Source organism: Odontesthes bonariensis, chromosome 4 (genome assembly GCF_027942865.1).
Source record: "Odontesthes bonariensis isolate fOdoBon6 chromosome 4, fOdoBon6.hap1, whole genome shotgun sequence".
NCBI lineage: Eukaryota > Metazoa > Chordata > Actinopteri > Atheriniformes > Atherinopsidae > Odontesthes > Odontesthes bonariensis.
This window is the reverse complement of record NC_134509.1, coordinates 24,678,387-24,698,128: the sequence shown is the minus strand read 5'-3', so window position 1 is coordinate 24,698,128 and position 19,742 is coordinate 24,678,387. Positions and strand designations below refer to the sequence as shown.

The 19,742-nt window shown below is 39.9% G+C and overlaps 1 protein-coding gene across 1 annotated transcript; it reads left to right on the top strand.

Moving 5' to 3' along the window:
• The first annotated feature begins 7,270 nt into the window (after window positions 1–7,270).
• On the top strand, window positions 7,271–15,756 carry pycr1b (pyrroline-5-carboxylate reductase 1b). Its single transcript, XM_075463621.1, has 9 exons — window positions 7,271–7,431; window positions 7,857–7,950; window positions 9,872–9,942; window positions 10,104–10,283; window positions 10,475–10,582; window positions 10,752–10,865; window positions 12,094–12,186; window positions 13,876–14,039; window positions 14,284–15,756. Exons 2-9 carry the CDS (start codon window positions 7,884–7,886, stop codon window positions 14,459–14,461), a joined length of 975 nt encoding a protein of 324 aa, XP_075319736.1. The 5' UTR covers window positions 7,271–7,431; window positions 7,857–7,883; the 3' UTR covers window positions 14,462–15,756.
• The last annotated feature ends 3,986 nt before the right edge of the window (window positions 15,757–19,742 follow it).

Below are 19,742 nucleotides of genomic sequence, written 5' to 3'. Positions count from 1 at the left end.
GGTTTTTACATTGAAATAAACTATGTTCATTAAATAACTTTCATTCCAGGTCATTGAAACGCTTCTTATAAACTGACCCAAACTGATAAAGAGCAAACTAAAAATAAAGGGAAACCAACGAAACTGATAAAGAAGCCTGGCCCTGTGCTGGGAGCTGCTCTGGAGCGGATTGTGAAAGGAAGAGTTGATGAACATAATGGACAATACTGCCCACCCTCTTCAAAACATCATGTTGAAATGACAAAGGGTGTTCAGTCAGAGGCTTGTTAAAAAAGATTGTGCTGTCGTCTATCAGCGACACATTTGAGGTCCAAAGACATCAATTTTATGTCACATTGTTGTTGCTGAGCCTTTTAGCCCTTTGATAGACTGGCGTCCCATTCAACCTGTCTGCAACATGTCAGCTTGGATAGGCTCCAGCCCTCATGGAACAGAGACTGTACAGATGTCACAGCGTTCCTATCCAATGCTCAAATCTTATGTTCACCTCATGAGTTTGAAGGCATTAAAGCAAACGTCATTCAGTCTGCTTGTTGCTGTAGTGTTCATCAAATGGTGAGTGACTCCATCTGCTGAGTCACAGTTTGAGTGATGACATGAAGAAGTTTGTAAATGGGACTCAGTGTAAGATTGACTGCACAGAGCCGAAAATTCCCCAGTTTCTTTTTAATCATCTCAACAGGTGTGAGGTCAGGACTCGATCAGTCATTCTGAGCACAACAGACTCAAACACACATACTATCTCGAGTCCTTGATCACTGAGTTTCAAGACAGTGTGATCCATCATCTCTGCACCTTCAGGCAGTGAAGGAGGAGACGCAGACAGAGGTCTCTCACAGGAGTAAAACAGAAGAAAAGCTCTGATCTGCTCAGTCTTTCTCCTCCCCATGAGATTTTTCTCTTTCTCTGACTTGGTCTCCTCACATTTCTGTCTCACACATCACACCAGTCACCCCCTCCTCATCCTTCCTCTCTGCTTTGGTCATATCAGTGAATCTTTCTTCCCATAATAATCTGGGATCATTTTTATGCGGTACAGTATACATCCAGGAATACTTTCTTGGTGCTCAGCAACAAATCCAACACCAGCTGGCTGCTCTTCTCTCCAAATCTGTGTGAGACTAAGGAGGACGTCACTGGGACTTGGAGACTTTATATGAATTAGTCAATGTGTACAAGTCACTAATATGCACATACAGAGAGAGAAAATGGGCTGGTTTTGAAGGGGGTTTATGGAAATGGGAATGATTTTAGCAGCAATAAATAACTGAAGAACATCTATCACAGTTTGAGTTGACAAGCTATTTGGAGGGAGCTCTTCTCGCTAATATTTCCAGAGTGAGATGTAACTCAGTGGAATATGGCCGAAGCAACCACTGAAAGTGTCACCACAGAGCAGTCTGCAGCTTTATAACAGCCTTCTTACTCGCTGCTCCTCTGCAGACCCACATTTAGCAGCTGTTCCATGTTTAGCACTCATTTTCCCTCTCTGTCCCCACCGGCCTCTGCCTTAAACATAGCAGTGTATGAACTCACCAGACAGAGATGAACTGCGACAGGTGTCTATCATGACTGTCCCCTCCTGATATTCCCGCTGTGGGCACATGGAGGGACAGGGGACGACTGGTGTGCTGCTATGACTAATCTCTGATGGCACTTGTTGCTGAAGTCAGCTTCCCCCTTGCAGCTCTTGACTCTTGGTTTTCTGAATCTTTAGTCCCTGTGGGTCTGAGTCTATGCCAGCTCCCCTCGACTGGATTCATGTAGGAAGCAATTCTGTATCAAACTGTCAAACCTTGATCATATCAAAGGTGACTTTAATTTGTGAACTGTTGCTGCTATGTGTGCAAATGGAGCAAAGTGGGGAGGAGGATTCCTCAGACATGTTTTTCAAGTTCCAGGAATTTGATTTAAAAAGAGATTTGTGTAAAAAGTGCGAGTTTTTTTTATGGTGTTGTTCTTACAAATACTATGGCTTTTGTCCTGTATGTGCATTAAACTGTGATATTATAGAAAACTAGGGAATAAAACTAAATTTAAGCAAGTATAGATATTAATTTAAAGGAACAACGAGCCTGGTGACAATCAACAGGTATCCTCCACCTTATTACTAAAACAAAAGAAAAACAGAAGAGCTCTTTTCTTTAAATTGTGATGACGCTGGAAGCTTCTGTCAGTTATTTTCAGTCTGATTTCTTATGAAGACCTCCACTGCGTCTCATATATTCACACTCCTTAACAGCAGGTTGCGATTATGCCCTGTAATGCGAGTTGACATCTGCCATTTCACCCCATAGAAGAAGCTGATTGAGCATGGCTAAACGCAGGCACGATACAGACTATATCAGATACGTATTTTCCTATATTGAGAACAAAGGAGGACAGTTTGTGGAGTGAGGTCAAAACTGACTCAGCTAAAGTAATATATTTTGAATCTTTTTGAAACTACCTCTCAGTAGTTCGACTTTTTTATTTCATGTTTGGGCATGAAAGCCCTGCTGAGTGTGTTAAGAAAGGCTGAAGTTAGTGAAGTGAAGAGTTTTGGTTTTAAAATGCAACTAATGGAGCGTATGAGGGATGATTTGGTTTACAATTACACTTGTTGGCATACTGTGATATTCTACTATCTAAGGCATCAAGCTGCACCATTTTTTCATTCAATAAATTTAATAAGTTGACCAGTTGAAAACCACTGGCTTGGAGTGTATTCAGTGGTCTCACATGCACACTCACATTGAGCTGATTGTAACTCACACGGAGTCTTTTCTAAAGATCAGAACTCGCAGTGTCTCTGGCCGCAGGTGGGAGAGTAGTATAAACCCCCTGAAAAAGATTTCCTGTCTATGTTGAATATGCGCATCTAATCTCACTGAATAAAACTACTTTCTTCCTCGTGCATTTTCTCTGACCTGCTCTCAAGCACTCACACACAATGATGTCGAACGTTTTAGGGGACTTTTTTTTTTTTAGGGACTTTTACAAGCTTGAGGTGCAACAAGAATTTACTCATTTTGATATCATAAACCTCAAATTTGATTATCTTTGAAGGACAAATATTAGGAGGATCAGGAGGCTATTTCATTTTGCACTTTTGGGCGACAACTTGGATGATCCTCAGATCATCAAAGGCCTTTTAAGTTTTATAAGCTCATCAGCTTCTTTCTTCAGATCCTCCTAAACAATGAGCTGACTCTCAACATCTTTATGTCTCATAAAGCACCTCACTTTTATTTGTGTTGACTTTCACTTTAAAAAGATCACGTTGCTTCATTCTTTGGGGCAAATGGGACTCACTGGTGATCAAACCTGTTTGGAAAGGTTACAATGAAGCTTTTAAAAGGATCTTCTCTTTCATCCTTAGTTTTGCTTGTCGTGTTTAGTTCTCAGCTGCTCTGTGTTAAGTTAGCGTTTGCTTCCTTGTTTTATTTGGTAAAATCTTTATCTCTTGTGCATCTGTTTCGATGCTACCTCTTCATTCCAATCCCTGTTACGTGTTCTAGTCACTCGATGCCCTCGGTAATCCTCTTTTGCTCCTTTGCTTGCAATCTCACCACCTGCCCTCTATCCTCCTGAGACCCTGGTTTCCACGAGAAACTTTTTTTTTCTCAAAAACTACTTCGTCTTCAAAGCCAGTGCTTTGGTTTTATATTTATTAGGTTCTACTGATGTCAAATAGCCAGAGGAAATAAAAACATGTATACACAATTTAAGCTTGTGTCTTAAGAGGCTATATCCCATTAGCTCACTCCTTTCACTTCCATCTCCTCTCCTAGAAAATATTTTTGCTGGTTTTCTTTGTTCTCTACCAGATCCTTGCTCCTGGTTTCCTTTATGTACTTTCATGCCCGTTTGGATTTTGTGTTTTTTGGATTCCCTGCTTTATTTGAATAAAAGTTTATTCTGTCACCATCCGCCTGCCTTTGGGTCCTGCATCCAACTGCAAATCTTTACGGGTTAAATCTGCCCTGGAAATGACCGTGGAGGCCATGCAGGTGCAAACAGGGAACATCTCTCTTAACCTTTATGGTTTGGGGCAAACTAAGCAGATTCTTTAACCATTAAAACTAGAATAGTCTTGCCGTTCATTTGTGACGCAGTTTAAAAAAATGTGAATCCTACATTTTCCATTCTAATAGGATTGACCCTCCTCTGGTCTAACCGCCTGTCTTTGAATGACAGGTTTGAGCTGAGGTGAGAACACTCATGACCTCACTCTGGGGGTATTTCCTCAAATTTTACCAGCCAGAAGTACAATAATATACACCTGTTCTTAAACATTTACGGGTAACCAAAATTTTGAATATATAATCAGTGGAGTATCTCTTTAAATAAAAACAAAATGACAGAATTTAGTATCAGTCCATTAGAGTTAGCCTGTAAACTGGTTGGATGGAGAAAGTGTGTTTACATCATGGAGATAAACATTACAACAAAGTTGAACAATTCCGATGATACAGGCTCTTCTTTTTTCATTCATTTATCTTTTTAGTGATGACATTACATCTCTGGCAAGCTGACTGAAGAGAATCCGAACAGCTGGTGCTTTCTGAGCTCGTTCCTCAGGCTTTGCATTCTGCTTTATATTTAGACACGAACATACGCAATCCCTGCAAGTCTGCATTCCATTGTGAAAATAAACTGAATGTGGTCCCTCAAAGGGGACATACCACTTCCTCTGTGGAGTGTAAATTTAGCCCAGCATGACATGGTATAGCATGAGAAGCATCAAAAGAAGAGACAGGCAGTTGGACCAGAGGAGGGTCAATCCTATTAAAATGTGTAAAGGAGAGATTTTTGCATCAAGCTGACAGTTACAGGCAAAGTTCAAGGCTAATTCTGAGAATATGCATGGGTGAACTAACAAGGGATTGGCAGTAAAACTATATTCATGTTCCGATGCTCATTAGCACACACATTCAACTTTATTACAAATTCTGTGAAATCTGAAGGGATAAAAAAACACAGCTCTGCAGTCCCCCGACAGCATAACAATCCCTCATTTAAATTCAAATATTACAACAAGCTGTGTTGACCGACAATGTTTTGGTTATTCGTGTTAAAATGTCAGGGTATTTTATTAATAATAAACATCAGTGTGGTAGAATAAATTTTTTAGTTGACTTGTAAATTCAAGAATCACACAAAGAAGAGGATAGCTTGTACTGTATTGCAGAAATTGCCCTGGTGAATAGAGCAGTTTTGAGTTTTTTTTGGATGAACATGGTTTAACACTGCTTAAGGTGTCTGTTAAAGGTAAAAAAAATTGCATTTTCATTGGGTAATTCTCATCATGTGACCAAAAGAGTGAACTAACCTGAGGGAAACAACAAATTAATTTTCAGGAAAACATAGTTAAAGCATAAAAGGTTCAGCAAAATTCACTGGTATGTTACACAATCCCATTTCCAAAACAACAAAGTGAGAGATTCCACTGTGAAAAAGATGAGCTGATCTTGAATTTAATGGCAGAAACATGTCTCAGAGTAAGGGGGACGAGGGCAAAGAAAGGCTGGAAGAGTGGGTGGAACAGCTGGCGGTTCATGTTGCAACTAACTGGGTTCATTAGCAACATGTCAGAAACACAATTGTTGCTCCTTAGAGAGGCAGAGTCTGTCAAAAGTAAAGATGGGCAGCAATCTGCAAGAGAATATAAATTGTGGAGGAGTTTCAGAGTTATGTTTCTGAATTTAGAACTGTGGAGACTTTGGATATTCCACCATCTACAGATCATAATATAAACATTTTCAAAGAACTTGGAGACATCTCTGCATTAAAAACAGACATGATTCTGTCCTGGAAATCACCGCATGGGCTCAGAAACACTTCTAGAAATCATTGTCTGTGAACACAGTTCTCTTTACCATCCACAGATGCAGGTTAAAGCTCTGTCATGCAAAGAAGGAGCCACATGTGAACATGATCCAGAAGCACTGCCGTCTCCTGTGGATTAAAGCTCATATTAATGGATTGAGGCAAAGTGGAAAACTTTTCTGCGGTGAGATGGATTAAATTAGAAATTTCTTTGTAGAAATCATGGATGCTGAAAGGTATATACAGGTTTTAGAGCAACACATGCTCCCATCCAGTCTTTTTCAGGGAAGGTCTTGCAAATTTCAGCAAGACAACCAGAAATTGCCTCTATTACAGCAACATGGCTTCATAGCAGAAGAGCGCTGGTGCGGGATTGATCTGCCAATATTTGGAACATCATGAAACATAAAATACAACAAAGAAGACCCAGGACTGCGGAGCAGCTATCAGACAAGGATATGACAACTTTCCTCTCCCAAAGGTCCAGCAGCTGGTCTCTTCAGTTCCCAGATGTTTACAGACTGTTGTTAAAAGAAGAGGAGATGATACACAGTGATAAACATGGACCTATCCCTATTTCATTGAGTTGTATTGCTGCCATCAAATTCAAAATGAGTTCATATTTTCATTAAATGGCAAAATGTTTCACTTTCTTTTAGATGTTTTCTATGTTCCACTGTGAATAAAATATTGGTTTATGAGATTTGTAAATCACTGCATTTTGTTTTTATTTCTAAGTTACGCAGTGTCCCAATTTTTCAGAAACTGCGGATGTAATTTGAACCTGCAAAGTAACTATTGATACCAGCTGCTGAGTAAATATAGTGTTGAAAAGACGAACATCTGTTACACATGATGGAAATACTCGGCCTGTGAACTCGGACAGGATACAAGTTTTTTCAAATCTGGATTAGATGGAGTTGAATGTCAAACCCAGCACAGCCACCACCGTAAATGATTAACTCTTTGGTGATTGATCAATATTTCGTTTACATATCATCTGGTGACTTGGTTCTTTTAACTTTTCCTTATTTTTCACTATATTCTTTACATTTTTATTTTTTTTTAAAAACTGTTTGTATTCACTAAAGATCTCAGTGGATCAGTGCTTATAAAGATGATATGAAAAATAAATGTATTTTGAGCTAAACACACACACACATTGTACTATACTAGCTCTGTACACACAGTTAAGGACGGGAGGTTTGTGTTAAGTCAGTCAGTCATGGTCTGAACTGTATTTTTATAATTTAATGCATTGCTTAGTATGAACATGACCTACTTTCCAACTCACGGGTCTTATACTTGACCTATATTGTCCCCTTGAAGCCGCATCGCGCTGAAACTCAGAGGAATGATGCAACTGGGTGTAGCGAATAGAAAGCCCCGCCCATATTTCATAATCTAGTTCGTCATTGGTCAATGACTTGGCTCATCGCTGATGTGATTGGTTTGTTTCCGTGTCTATTACTACAACACAGCACATGGGGTTAAGTAAAAAGGGAAGCCACGTTGACACTAGAGGTGTTTTTTCTGTTTTTTTTCTGACCATTGGGACTAACCTTCCCGTCGACAACTTTCTGTCAAAGCAGGAACTTCAGCTGTAACATCTAGGCTAAGGTATGTATGTTTGTTTGATATGGATTTGTCATTTATTTATCAAAACTAGCTAACAAAGCAGCTAGCCGACCACAGGCGGAGGCATCAATCTGTTAGCAAATGTTATAACATCCTGAAAAGCTTAAACTATTTCAGTTATGTAACTAGTATAAGAATTCATTAACAAGTGACTTGAGCTATGAAATACAATTAAAATGCTGGTATCGTTTAGCTTTACAGTAAAAGTTGCGAACACGTAGAGATTAGCTCACAACAAAAAGAGATTTTTCTTCATTAATCTCATCCTGTGGATAAGCTCCAGGATACTTACCATGTTCCCAAAGCCTTTCTTTTATTCTAATGTGAAATGTGAAGGGCATGCTGCATATTAAAGGGTTTGTTGCCATCATTTTGTTAAACTTGACATGTATGTGTGTTTTGAACAGGTCAGAAACGCCACATCATCTGGCAGGATGAGTGTTGGATTCATTGGAGCAGGCCAGCTGGCTCATGCGCTGGTGAAAGGTTTCACTGCTGCAGGTGGGATGTGCAAAACATGAAATCATTCAGATTGTGCCCTCATTTCAGTGTTTTCCTCTCTTTAGCTATTTGATATCTCAGATTCACAGATGGCTGGAAGCAAGACCACAGGTCACACAGGTTTCCTGAGATCTAACTTAGAGACGCAACCTCAAGGATAGCAGCGTGTACTTAAATATTAAGAACACAATCGGCTAAAGATTTATAGGTTTCCCGTTGAGTAACACTTTACAGAAAACTTTTACAACATGCAATGTTAGTAGAAAGTCCTTATTCTGAAGCTTTATAGGAACTAATGTTGTCTTTTATTATCTTTTCCATTGGAGATGATCATTTTACAGTTTGTTCCTCCTCAGCCTTTGAAATGAGTGGTTTTGTACTATTTCAGAGGGGATAGAGCAGGGGAGAAGGGTGCACACGTGCAGATCATATCCACGTTTTGGTGCCGTTTACGAGGTTACTGAAAAGATGTCCAAGAAGTAGCCAGTTTTTTCCAGATACGAGGCAGACATGGATGCAGGATGTATATGTCAACCTGTCAAAGGGAAGCCTGACATAACAGACATGAAGGAGGAGTAGACAAGCAGCAGCTAAGAGACTGTGGGTTTGTGATGTCGTCATGGTAAGACAGGAGTTCATAGAGTTTAAGGTCTACTTCAGACTGAGTTTGGAGTAATTTATCATTCTGTTGGGGAGAGTTTCATCGGGACTGAGGCAACAGAGAAGTCGGCTCATGTGACCTTCATGTAACCTGCTCCCTTTCTGCTCCAGCCTGTGCATGGACACACATGCGCTTAAAAGACACGGACTGTCTTTCCTTCAGAAAATGATAATCATGAATCTGTGACCATTATTTCTTGTTTTGGAACCTTTCATTGTTATTGATCAGCCAATATTATCTGGCAAATTGAATCATTTTAATTTATTGTATGAAAGTAGGGCTGGGCCATGTGGCCTGAAAATAAACTCAGATATAAATATAATATAATAAACGCAGAGCCCAATCATCGTTGATAAAATGCAAACTCATGTACAGCTGCATGGTTCAGCTGGACCAGACACTTCCTCCAACTCTAGTGATGTTTTCACTTGTACAGTTGTACAAGTGAGCCGGGCTAACTTCAGCAAAATGCTTAAGACTTTGTAGCACATGCCTGGCGCCCAACATTTTTAATGTGGATAAAAACGTGCATGTGGATAAACCCCCCCGCTTTTCCACGGCGTAAATGGACAGAATATCTTTAGCAAAATGAATGGCGTCTGCATCTATAATCTCTTTCCACCGGATCCCCTTCCTATCATACAAGATACACGGAAAATGATTCCACTAACGTTACCTGCTTTGTAGCAGTCGTGATTTTTTTTTTTTTTTTTTTTTTTTTTTGCATCTCGTAGTGACGGCACTTCTCCAACTCGGCTTGATGCCTCTCTCTGTCTTAGACGCTGAAATTAATGAGTCGTCCTGCTGGCGTTAGCTGCAGTAACCTTTGAATAAACTTTAAACCCTGGAAAACCAAATCGGTTCCAAACAACAGAAGAAACTGCCTTTTTCTTTTCTTTTTTCTGGAACAAACTTTTCCCCACATGCTGCCACGTTGTTGTTTGTGTCCCTGTGGGAAGTAAAAGCAGAGGGGAGGGCAACACCTGAACTATGGACGTCCAGAGGGAGCAGAAGCAGTGCAAGTTACAGAGGAAAAACAAGGGCAACTTTCTTTTCTTTTGCCCAGCCCTACTTAAAAGTGTGTAAATTGATCTGAAAATGAAGCGTGTGAAGTGCAAAATAAAATGATAAAAGAAAAAACTTCCAAATATTGACCGATGATTGTTAGTGGCGGGAGTTCCTTTTCACACCCATCTTGTTACACGTACTCGTGCTGTTCATTTAATTTCACTGTTCATTTCTTCTTGTCTTCCTCACCAGGGGTGATTGCTGCAAACCGGATTACTGCCAGCTCCCCAGACACAGACCTGCCCACAGTGACGGGGCTGAGGGTGAGGGGCTACTTGGTTTTGCTGTGTTTGGTGATGGGAAGGATTGGAATGAGTGTGGACTTGTTTAAGAGATTCCTGTAGACGCAGGCTGCTGTAAAAACACCTGTTTTTTTTGTTTTTTTTTTACCTCTAAGCATCACAGATTTTTCGTTTTCCTCTAGAAAATGGGGGTGAATCTGACAACCAGCAACAAAGAGACTGTCAACAAGAGTGATGTGCTCTTTTTGGCTGTGAAGCCCCACATTATCCCCTTTGTTCTGGATGAGATCGGGCCAGACATTGAGGACCGCCATCTCATAGTCTCCTGTGCAGCAGGTGTTACAATCAGTTCCATAGAGAAGGTAATCCTCGCTCTCAATCTCTGCCAAATACTGATATAACAATCTGTCCACAGTTTAGTTGGCGGGTGTTATTGTTCAAGGCTTTTATAAGCACCATTATTTTCCCATATCCTTGCTTTCTCAAATGAAGTAAAATCCAGCTGTGACTCGCTGTCTCTTACTTGCTTGTCCCACACTTTGTAATTTTGCAGAAGCTGCTTCAGCACCGTGCATCTCCCAAAGTCATGAGGTGCATGACAAACACTCCTGTGGTGGTGAGAGAAGGAGCTACCGTGTACGCCACTGGGACACATGCAGAGGTAAAGGGGGATGAATGGAGGGACGTAAAAACACACATTTATGAGTGAGGAGGAGAGGTGGCGTGTATTTAGATAACAGGATAGATTGTAAAGATAAAATGACATGAAGCTGAACAGGAGATTTCTGCTTTTTCAATGATTTTTAATCTGCTTTTTGTGGTTATTTAAGCTGGAAGATGGGAAGTTACTGGAGCAGCTGATGGCCAGTGTAGGTTTCTGTACGGAGGTGGAGGAGGACCTCATTGATGCTGTCACTGGTCTGAGTGGCAGCGGACCCGCCTATGTACGTAACATCTTTTGTTTTGTCCTAGAATGATGTGGCTCTGTTCGTCTTTAAGGTGTTACATTCGCACTGCAGCGAGGCCTGACATGGAAAATAATCAGTGAAATTGTTCATACTGAAATAGACCAGATTGAGTCTGCTGCATAGGTGGAAATTACAACAGAGGATATGTTGAAATTTACCCATCGTTCAGCCTTTACATACACTTTACATACACTTTCTTTCTTGCTTTTTACACACAGAGAGCTACTGAGACTGATCTGATATTTTTAGAAAAAGGAAAATAATTTCTTGCTTAAGTAAAAATAGTTGAATGAATCTTTTTTGAAGTATCGGTTCACAGCAGGATAATATAACAGTTAAATGATGCGGGTGGGCGTTGTGCATCATCATTTACGATACGTTTACATACGAATGGAGCTACAGTTACAGCTCAACTTGTTTTTACCTCCAGTGGACCTGGTAGACTTCCCAAAGTGGGTGTAATAACGAGGAAGGAAGAGAACCTTCAGTATAGCCACAGGCCATCAGTTCGACGACTAAAATGTGGACACAGGTGGATGTTCCAGCAGGATAATGACCCAAAACAGGAAAAAATCCTGGCCTCAACACAACATTAAGAATCAGATTTGTGCCAGAAAATGAACCCATCTGAAATTAAACTGAACCGTCTTGTGAAAATTAAACTTTCCCAGGAACATTCGACCCAGTATTTGATCATTTGTAACCTGTTTGTCTGACTTTTCTTACCCTGCAACTCAAGAAAATGATTTCTGTGAAAGATGTGAGCTGCAGAATCATTCTGCCACAGAGAAAAAATGTTAAAAAGCCATGTTTTCAGGCTTAAGTACAAGTAGAAACGGGAAGGGAGAAGCAGATGAATGAATTTTTTTTTTCTCTATTTAAAGATTCTATTAGAAAACATGAGGGACGCCAGCAGTGGTAATGACTTGTTACCATCTGCTTATTTTAAATCTCAGACCCTCCTGCTTTAAGCAAATTGAGCACATTAAGAGTAAAAGTGTCGGTGGGTTTTTTATCTGCTGCTTGCATAAGACGTCATTTTTACATACATTTGAGTTGTTTTTTTCCCTTTTCATTGCATGTCTCAAGAGATAGTTTTCCTAAAAGAAGCAGGTAAAAGTGAAGGCGAGAAAACTGATAAAACCGAAGCAAAAACTAACTTGAAGAAGATTTGAATGAGACGACACTTTGTGTTTTTAAACAGGCGTTCACAGCCCTGGATGCTCTTGCAGATGGAGGAGTGAAGATGGGTCTGCCCAGGAGACTCGCGGTCAGACTTGGAGCTCAGGCCCTGCTGGTCAGTTATGTTTAGTGTGCGTCTTTTGTGTTGTTGCCTGTATTCTTGGGTCTTCCTGATCTGCTGCTGTGTTCTTAGATCTGATAATATCTGACTTCTGTTAAAAAAAAAAATTGTTTTAAATAAAATAAAAATAAACACAGACAGCACACTCTATTGGAATCCCATTTTAATCAGTATTGAATGAAGAAATAATTATATTTAAAGATAAGCTAATTAAATAAATGAAAATGAAGAAATATGCCAATTATATTATTTAATAGACCTTTAAAATACATCCTGTTAAATCAAAGAAATGTAAAAAGTGGGTTTTACACAAATTTTACACAAATCTTTTTATTTTAATTTCACTTTACTTTGATATCATTATATTACATGTATTTATTTCAGAGCCTTTAATTTTTACTGATACATTGAAGTATTTTAGTCAAACTAAGTGACAGGATAATTTAATGAGTCAGTAATTATAAAAGTTTTAAAGACAAAAACTTCCATAAGAAATATATTTATCACCTAATTTCTCCTCGATACTGCTGGTCAGATATTTTATATATCTATAGATGTACATCTTTCTGTCAGAGAGGATTATTAAGGTGCCAAAGACCTCAAAGTGAATGCATCTTGTTGACTTCATTAAAACTTTAAGTTTTCATTTGCATATTAATAAATAAATGTTCTTTCTTCTACACACTAATGCAACATTCTTTTTGTACGCACATTTATTATTTATTCTAACTGGGAAACGTGGGAATAGGTAACTTGTTTATAATGGTGGTGTTGCTTCTTCTGACTCTGATAGATGGAATAAATGGAAATAAATTGGGCTGCGACATTAATATTAAATCGGAAACTGACCTGAAATTCATAAAAGCTGTCCATTTATTTAAAAAGTGTATGTGATAAATTACATCAGATGTCGTTTTTAAGGAAAGGCAATTTTATTTGTAGAGCACAATTCGTATCGTTTATTATTTACTTTAGTTATTTTCACTATTCCTTTGTTCCTTTGTTCCCACAGCCATAAGGCTTTATAACAGTGACTGCTGAGTTCTTCTCAAATTGATTGATTGATTTTTGTTTATTTTGCCATTTAGTCATTTATTATTATTTAGTTAGTAGTAGTATTTTTATTGTTGTTAATTCAATCATTGTAAATATTTTAAAAAAATGTTGAGCTACTTGACGAATTTGAATTTCCCCCTTTGGGGGATAAATAAAGTATTTTTCTATTCTATTTCTTCTATTAAACACATATATTCTTAGATTTTCTGTCATGACAGCTGCTTCAGGCTCTTTTCTCGATGTGTCCAGTTTCTTCCTTATTTATACATTTGTTTCACCCTTCTTGGGTTTCTTTCTTCTTCCTTTGGAAGGCTTTTCAGACGGTATTATAGGCGAGATACAGCAATAACAGTCTTGTTCTGGGCATCTCCTCGTCTTTGCACATTAGTCTGCAGGGAAGCGTCATGTTAACACCAGCATGCTTCTTGTGATATATTTATCTCAACATTTAGAAACATTCTTAAATTATTATGCTCTTAAATTTACATAATAATCTCCAAATAAACACGACACTCTGTATCTCTGTTGCTAAGAGTGGAACTTGTATCAATCAATTGTTTTGTAAAAGAGAGAAGGGTTGATTGTCTGAATTTAAAAGTCTCTCCCCATGTTGCCGTTTCTCCTCAGGGAGCAGCCAAGATGCTGCTGGACTCGGAGCAGCACCCCGGACAGCTGAAGGACAATGTGTGCTCACCAGGGGGCGCCACCATCCACGCCCTGCACTTCCTGGAGAGCGGCGGCTTCCGCAGCCTCCTCATCAACGCTGTGGAGGCTTCATGCATCAGGACAAAGTGAGTTTGCAGCGTGTGGAAATGGAAAATCTAGCATTTACGACCAAGTTTCTGACATTTTCCGCCGACTTTTAGCTCACGAGCAGCTGATTGTTATTATCGTGACTCTTTTAAGCAATTAAATTGTAATTAATTAGCTGATCCTGTCAGAGTATCACACTTTCTCCTGCTTTTGGGCTTCATAGTCACAAAGGTGAAGGAAAATTGACACGCTGGCGTTTTATTTTTTGTCCTCGTCTCACAGGGAGCTGCAGTCTCTGGCAGACCAGGAGCGCATCTCTCCAGCAGCCATTAAGAAAACCACGCTGGACAAAGTGTTGCAGCAGCCTGGAGTTACGGTCAGCGGAGTCGGTAATGGGAACGGCAAATCGGGCCTCAGCTTGTTCAACAATCGCAACTCTGGGGTCAAAAAGAAGAACTGAGAACAAAGAGAGGCGCTTGCGCACAAACATGTTACAGGTTTAAGTGTACCAATGTGCACACAAGTGGACTTCAATACATCCTTTACAGCTGTTCAGCCATAGAATTAAAAAGTGGACTCGGGACTGCTTTAAAATCGCATCCAAAATGTGGATTGTGGACCTGGTGGTGACATCACCGCATTACACACAAAGTGTACTCTGCACGAGCTCTGAGTTGTAGCCTTATGTTTGAAGCAGGATCACCATCCAGATACACACCGAAGAGCAGAAGTGCATTTACAATCTGTCTGTATGTGTTTGGGCTGTTAAATGGTAACGACCCAGCGGGCCATCATGCGACCCTGGTACACACCAGGCGGCAGATGGCTGCTGGGAAATCAAGCTGCCTGTGTTTGTCTTCATCGTTTGTCTTTAAAAAGTAGAAGTCCCGCTACACATCATAATTAACCCTCTTTCTTTGTGCTAATTACCATTGTTCAGTTTACAGTGTCATACTGTTAGACATGGAATGAACAAACATTTCATAACTTTTCAGTTTGTTTTCTTTGTCACGTTTAATTTAGTGGTTTTTCAGGATATTGAGGCTTTTGTGCCTTTGACCAGTTGACACAGAACAAATTGTTTTTGTCCCAAACAGACCAGTTCCAGCTTTAATCCACCTTTTTATGTGTTTGAAAACTCAAAGGCACTTTTGATATTGCCTCTAATTATTAAATGTTATGTAATTATTTGGAAGTGCTTAAACAAAGCTTAGGTTTTTTTTATGTAAAGGCATCATGCTGCTTTTCAGTCCGTCCTAACTGTGTATTAAGTGCTGTCCTTTATACTTTAATCTGCATTAAGCTGCATATTATGTATTGTTTTCGTCAACACATCAGCCATTGAACGGGCATGCGTGTCAAAAAGTTAACATTAAAGAAGCAGAATCTATATTTTGGTTTTATTTGTTACTTTAAAACTGGTTTCTTTTGGTTTCAGCCCATCAGTGTACATGCAGTCTGGCCCCCAGATGGTGCTCTTTGATCAGTGAGACTCTTTTATGCGTGTTTATGAGGATCAGATTAGCCTCTCCATATTGCTGCCAGCTCAGAGTGACCTTTAAATTGACCTTAACATTGCATTACACCTAACTACGCCTCCTCGGTTGTTGGTAAATAGCATTAGCTGTGCAGCTACGATCCAAAGCTCTCTGGTGGCTTATTTTTGTCTCCTGGTGGGTCACTGCCTCCTGAATTCTTTCCCAATCAGACCCCTCCTTTGCTATAAATAAACCTTGTCTGTGCTTTAAATAATAAGAGGTAAGCGTGTTTTTCCTCACCGGCCTCGAAGGTGGCCTGTGATTGGCTCTTCTAAGAGGAAACACAGTCCAGTTTTAGAAGCTCTGTCAGCAGGCCAAATGACCAGAGAGGGTTTTCTCCACAGACACAACCTCCGTATGACTTCTGAAGATCAGATTGAGCAGGGCTCCAACAAGTTATGTAGGATTTCTGTTAATGGGGAATTAATGCCTGGTTTCAGTCAAATAATAGTAAAAAATATAAAATCCCTCCTTTTAAAAATGTACTACTTCCAGTTAAATATGCTTTGGGTAAATAAAAGGCTTTTTTTTTTTTTTGAAGGAAATGGCCCCCATTTATTAGAGAAATAATTAATTATTAATCTTTAAATATTGACGGTGGCGGTGGAGCAAGTGAGGTCAGTCAGTTTAGTGGGTTACCACAACCCCAGATTTGACCTTTTCCAGGGTCACATGACAACTGGAGGGGGTGGGGGGACAAAAACACATTCCTGTTGCAAAACTTTGTACGTGCGCGGACTTTTCTCTGATCTTTACTTTTCTCATAAAACTAAAGAAATAGAAACTTTTTGATCCAACATGCTAATAAGAAGCTCGCAACATAAACCGCTTGGTTTTGGGAACCATAAGACAAAAAAAGAAGGGGGTGAAAATGTGAAAAACATGGCATTTTAAACCAGAAGAAAGTAGAAGGACGGAATGAATAGTAACAGGGTAAATGTGTCCTCCACTGGCTGCTGTGAGCTTAGAAACTATCAGCGAGTTTTGCGTTAGTGTGATAGTAGGAGACAAAGTGCACATTTCAGGTGTATTAAGACAGAAGCTACAGAAAACTTCAGCTCTTTTCAGATACTTGGACCCTTTTCTCGTACTCCAGGCTGCTACATTTTGGATTAAGACAAGTGCCTCTTTGTGTTGGAACGAGATAGGCTTGTGGACATTTTCAGGCAATACACAGGTGCATATTGCCAAAGAAAAATGATGGAAGAGAGGCGATGGTTTGTGAAGAGCCTTGTCCTCATTATAATTGAACAATTTATATCTGTTGTCGGATTAGTTGAGTTTCCTTAAACTAATGCACACACCAGTGTCTTCTGATTAAACTGCGCCCCGCGTGCTCCTGGTGCAATCTGGCTGTTTATTTGCGCGTGCAATGGTTTTTTCCTCTGCCGCTGAAGTGTCTTTATAATCCCTCTCTTCTTCCACGCTCGCCCCTGTCGCTGTCTGTGAAGATTAGCCATTCCTGGAGAGACTTCCATTTGCCTCTCATTATTGGACTTCCGTCACCTTTCATTGGTTGGACAGCTTTAATCGCCTTTCTTCCTCCAAAGGTGAGGAGGATGTGCTCTGTGCCAATCATCTTGACACCAGCTGACGGTTTGAGAGCTTCTCTGAAACTTTGTACCTTCTCTGTGTCCGTGTGTGTTTTTTTTCCAGCCCTGTATGAGATTTGTATCCACAGGTAGGCCAGATGCTGCCTGTCATCTCCATTCAATCAATGTAATCGCTGACCTTTGCAGTAACGTGGTTGTTTGCATATTGTATCTAAGCCAAGAGAAGAGCCAGAAACCAAGAGGAGGAAACGCTTTTTTTAAATCATTAGCCTAATCTTCTCCAACCTAAAACACTAAAAAGAGATGTTTGTATTCCGTGTCCCTCTTTTTTTTTTTTTTTTTTGCTGTTTGTGCATTGCAGTGCTGACAGCAATCTGTATGTGTGAGACCTGTGCATGACAGTGATCTTGGAGCTGATACACTATCAGCTTTGTGCAGCTGTCTGGTGAAACGGTCACAGAAAGAGGAACCTCAGGCAGTTACCACACAGCGAGTGAATCTGCATTATGGGCCAACCTGCAGCGCACAAACCGAGAGGAATTCTGGAGACTCGCATCTTTTATTTGTTCGTGCCTATCTGGGAATAAGATATAAGCAGGTATTTTTCAGTGAACTGAAATGTCCTGCATAGGTGTTGAAATATGATTAAGCAGTCAGGATGACGTGCTTAAATAGCTATTCATTAGAAACAACACATGTGGGTGTCTGTAGATTTATAATAGATCAGTTCATCTTTTTATCTATGTTTCAGACAAATTGCTAGTTTTTCAGGAGCTTTGCTTTCGTTAAGGTTATCAGCCGTGATGGAGGCAGAAATCAGATAGTTTAATGACGCAGGATTATATATGTTATATACAGCACTGTGAAAACTGGCCGTCATCTGTTTGTATTTTGCTTTCAAACAGCCAGATTTTCTTACAATCTTTTGAGGTGATCTTGAACAATAGTTCTCCAGGCTTTTCTTTGGACATAGGCTTCCTTTTCACTCATTTTCAGCCCAGTCCTTTTAAGAATTTTAATTTGCGATTAGATCTCAGCATGGTGTGCAGTAAAAGGTAAATGGACTGTATTTATATAACGCATTTCTAGTCATATCTGACCACTCAAAGAACCTTTACACACATGCCACATTCACCCATTCACCGGTACAGCTCGTCTTAGTCTATACAGTTTTTTTTTTTTTTACAGTGATTTTTTTTTTCTCTCCATCATACATATTCATACATCCTGAGCTTTGGTAGGCAACGTGGGCTTCAGTGTCTCTCGGGGAAGCCGGGAGTCGAACCATCAACTGCTGTTCCTCCTGAGCTCCAGCCGCCATGCAGTGTGTCCGTAAAACATTTGAGGAAACTGGACAAGTGGAGGACAAAAGAAGAAGAAGTGTCAACAGATGAACAGTATCTGAAAGTGATGTCATTAAGAAAGAGGAAAAAATCCAGCAAAGACCTGACACAGGAGCTGAGAGATGCATCTGGACCTTCAGCTGATCCATCTCCTGTCGGCCCAAGCCTCATCAGAAATGGTCTCCATGAAGGGTGGCTGTCAAGAAGCCGTTCTTAAGGAAGGGAAACAGGGAGAAAAGGCTGAGCTGTGCCAAAGGACACAAGAAGTGGACTGAAAATCAGTGGCAACAGGTCTGATGGAGGGATGAATCCTCCCCAGAGCCAACATTATTGAAGCAGTGTGGGATCATCCTGACAGAGAACGGAACAAAAGGCAGCCGACATCCAAAGAAGAGCTTTGGGGTGTCCTTCAAGAAGCCTGGAGAACTGTTCCTGAAGACTCCTTAAAGAAAGGACTGACAGCTTGTTGAAAAGAGAGTTCAGGCTGTGTTGGAGAATAAAGGAGCTCAGAACAAATACTGACTCTCAAGCTTTATAGAACTCTACAAACTCAGTTTTTCCCTCGTAAACTGCACTTCCAGTCTTTGTTTTCACATTATAATAAATGCCTGCACCTATTTCCATTTTCCTGATAATATATGAAGAAATGAGGGGGGGCTCAAGACTTTTGCAAAGCACCAAAGTGGCCTAATTTCATAACAATAACACCAGATTTTAAAAACTGTGCCTATCCGTAAACGTTGCTTTAATATCATAGATAAAGTTGGGGTTAATTCTGAATAAATGTATTCAAGCACTTGAGTAAATGTACTTATTTAGTTTTTGTTGACATACATACAGTCACATTTCCATGCAGGCTGATGGGTCCACTCAAGGGCTTGCATTCATCAAAAGTTTGCCTATGATTGGATTTTAAATCAACGTGTATATTTTTTCTCTCCCTGAAAATACCGAAGTGATTTGTCAAAACACACCTCCACGTTCAGCCAGCGAGCTGGTAGAGGTTTACTCCTCAAAGGCCTAACTTGTGCATCAGTAAATTATCACGTACAGGCTATTTCTGTGGTGCTGTCCGGAAATAGGCGGCTAATATTGGCTGAGTGCTTTCTTGTATTGTATGCGAAGTCATTAATTCCTCTGAAATGGAAATGGATAGTGATAGCACATCAGCGCTAATAGCTAGGGTGAGTTTTGTTTGAACAAATTAGGACTAATGGTGCAAGTTGTGTCATCTGTTCATGTAGATGTTATCTGTTGCTTTATGTATGAAATAACTCAAAGTCAGACAGTGATACTTACATTTAGAA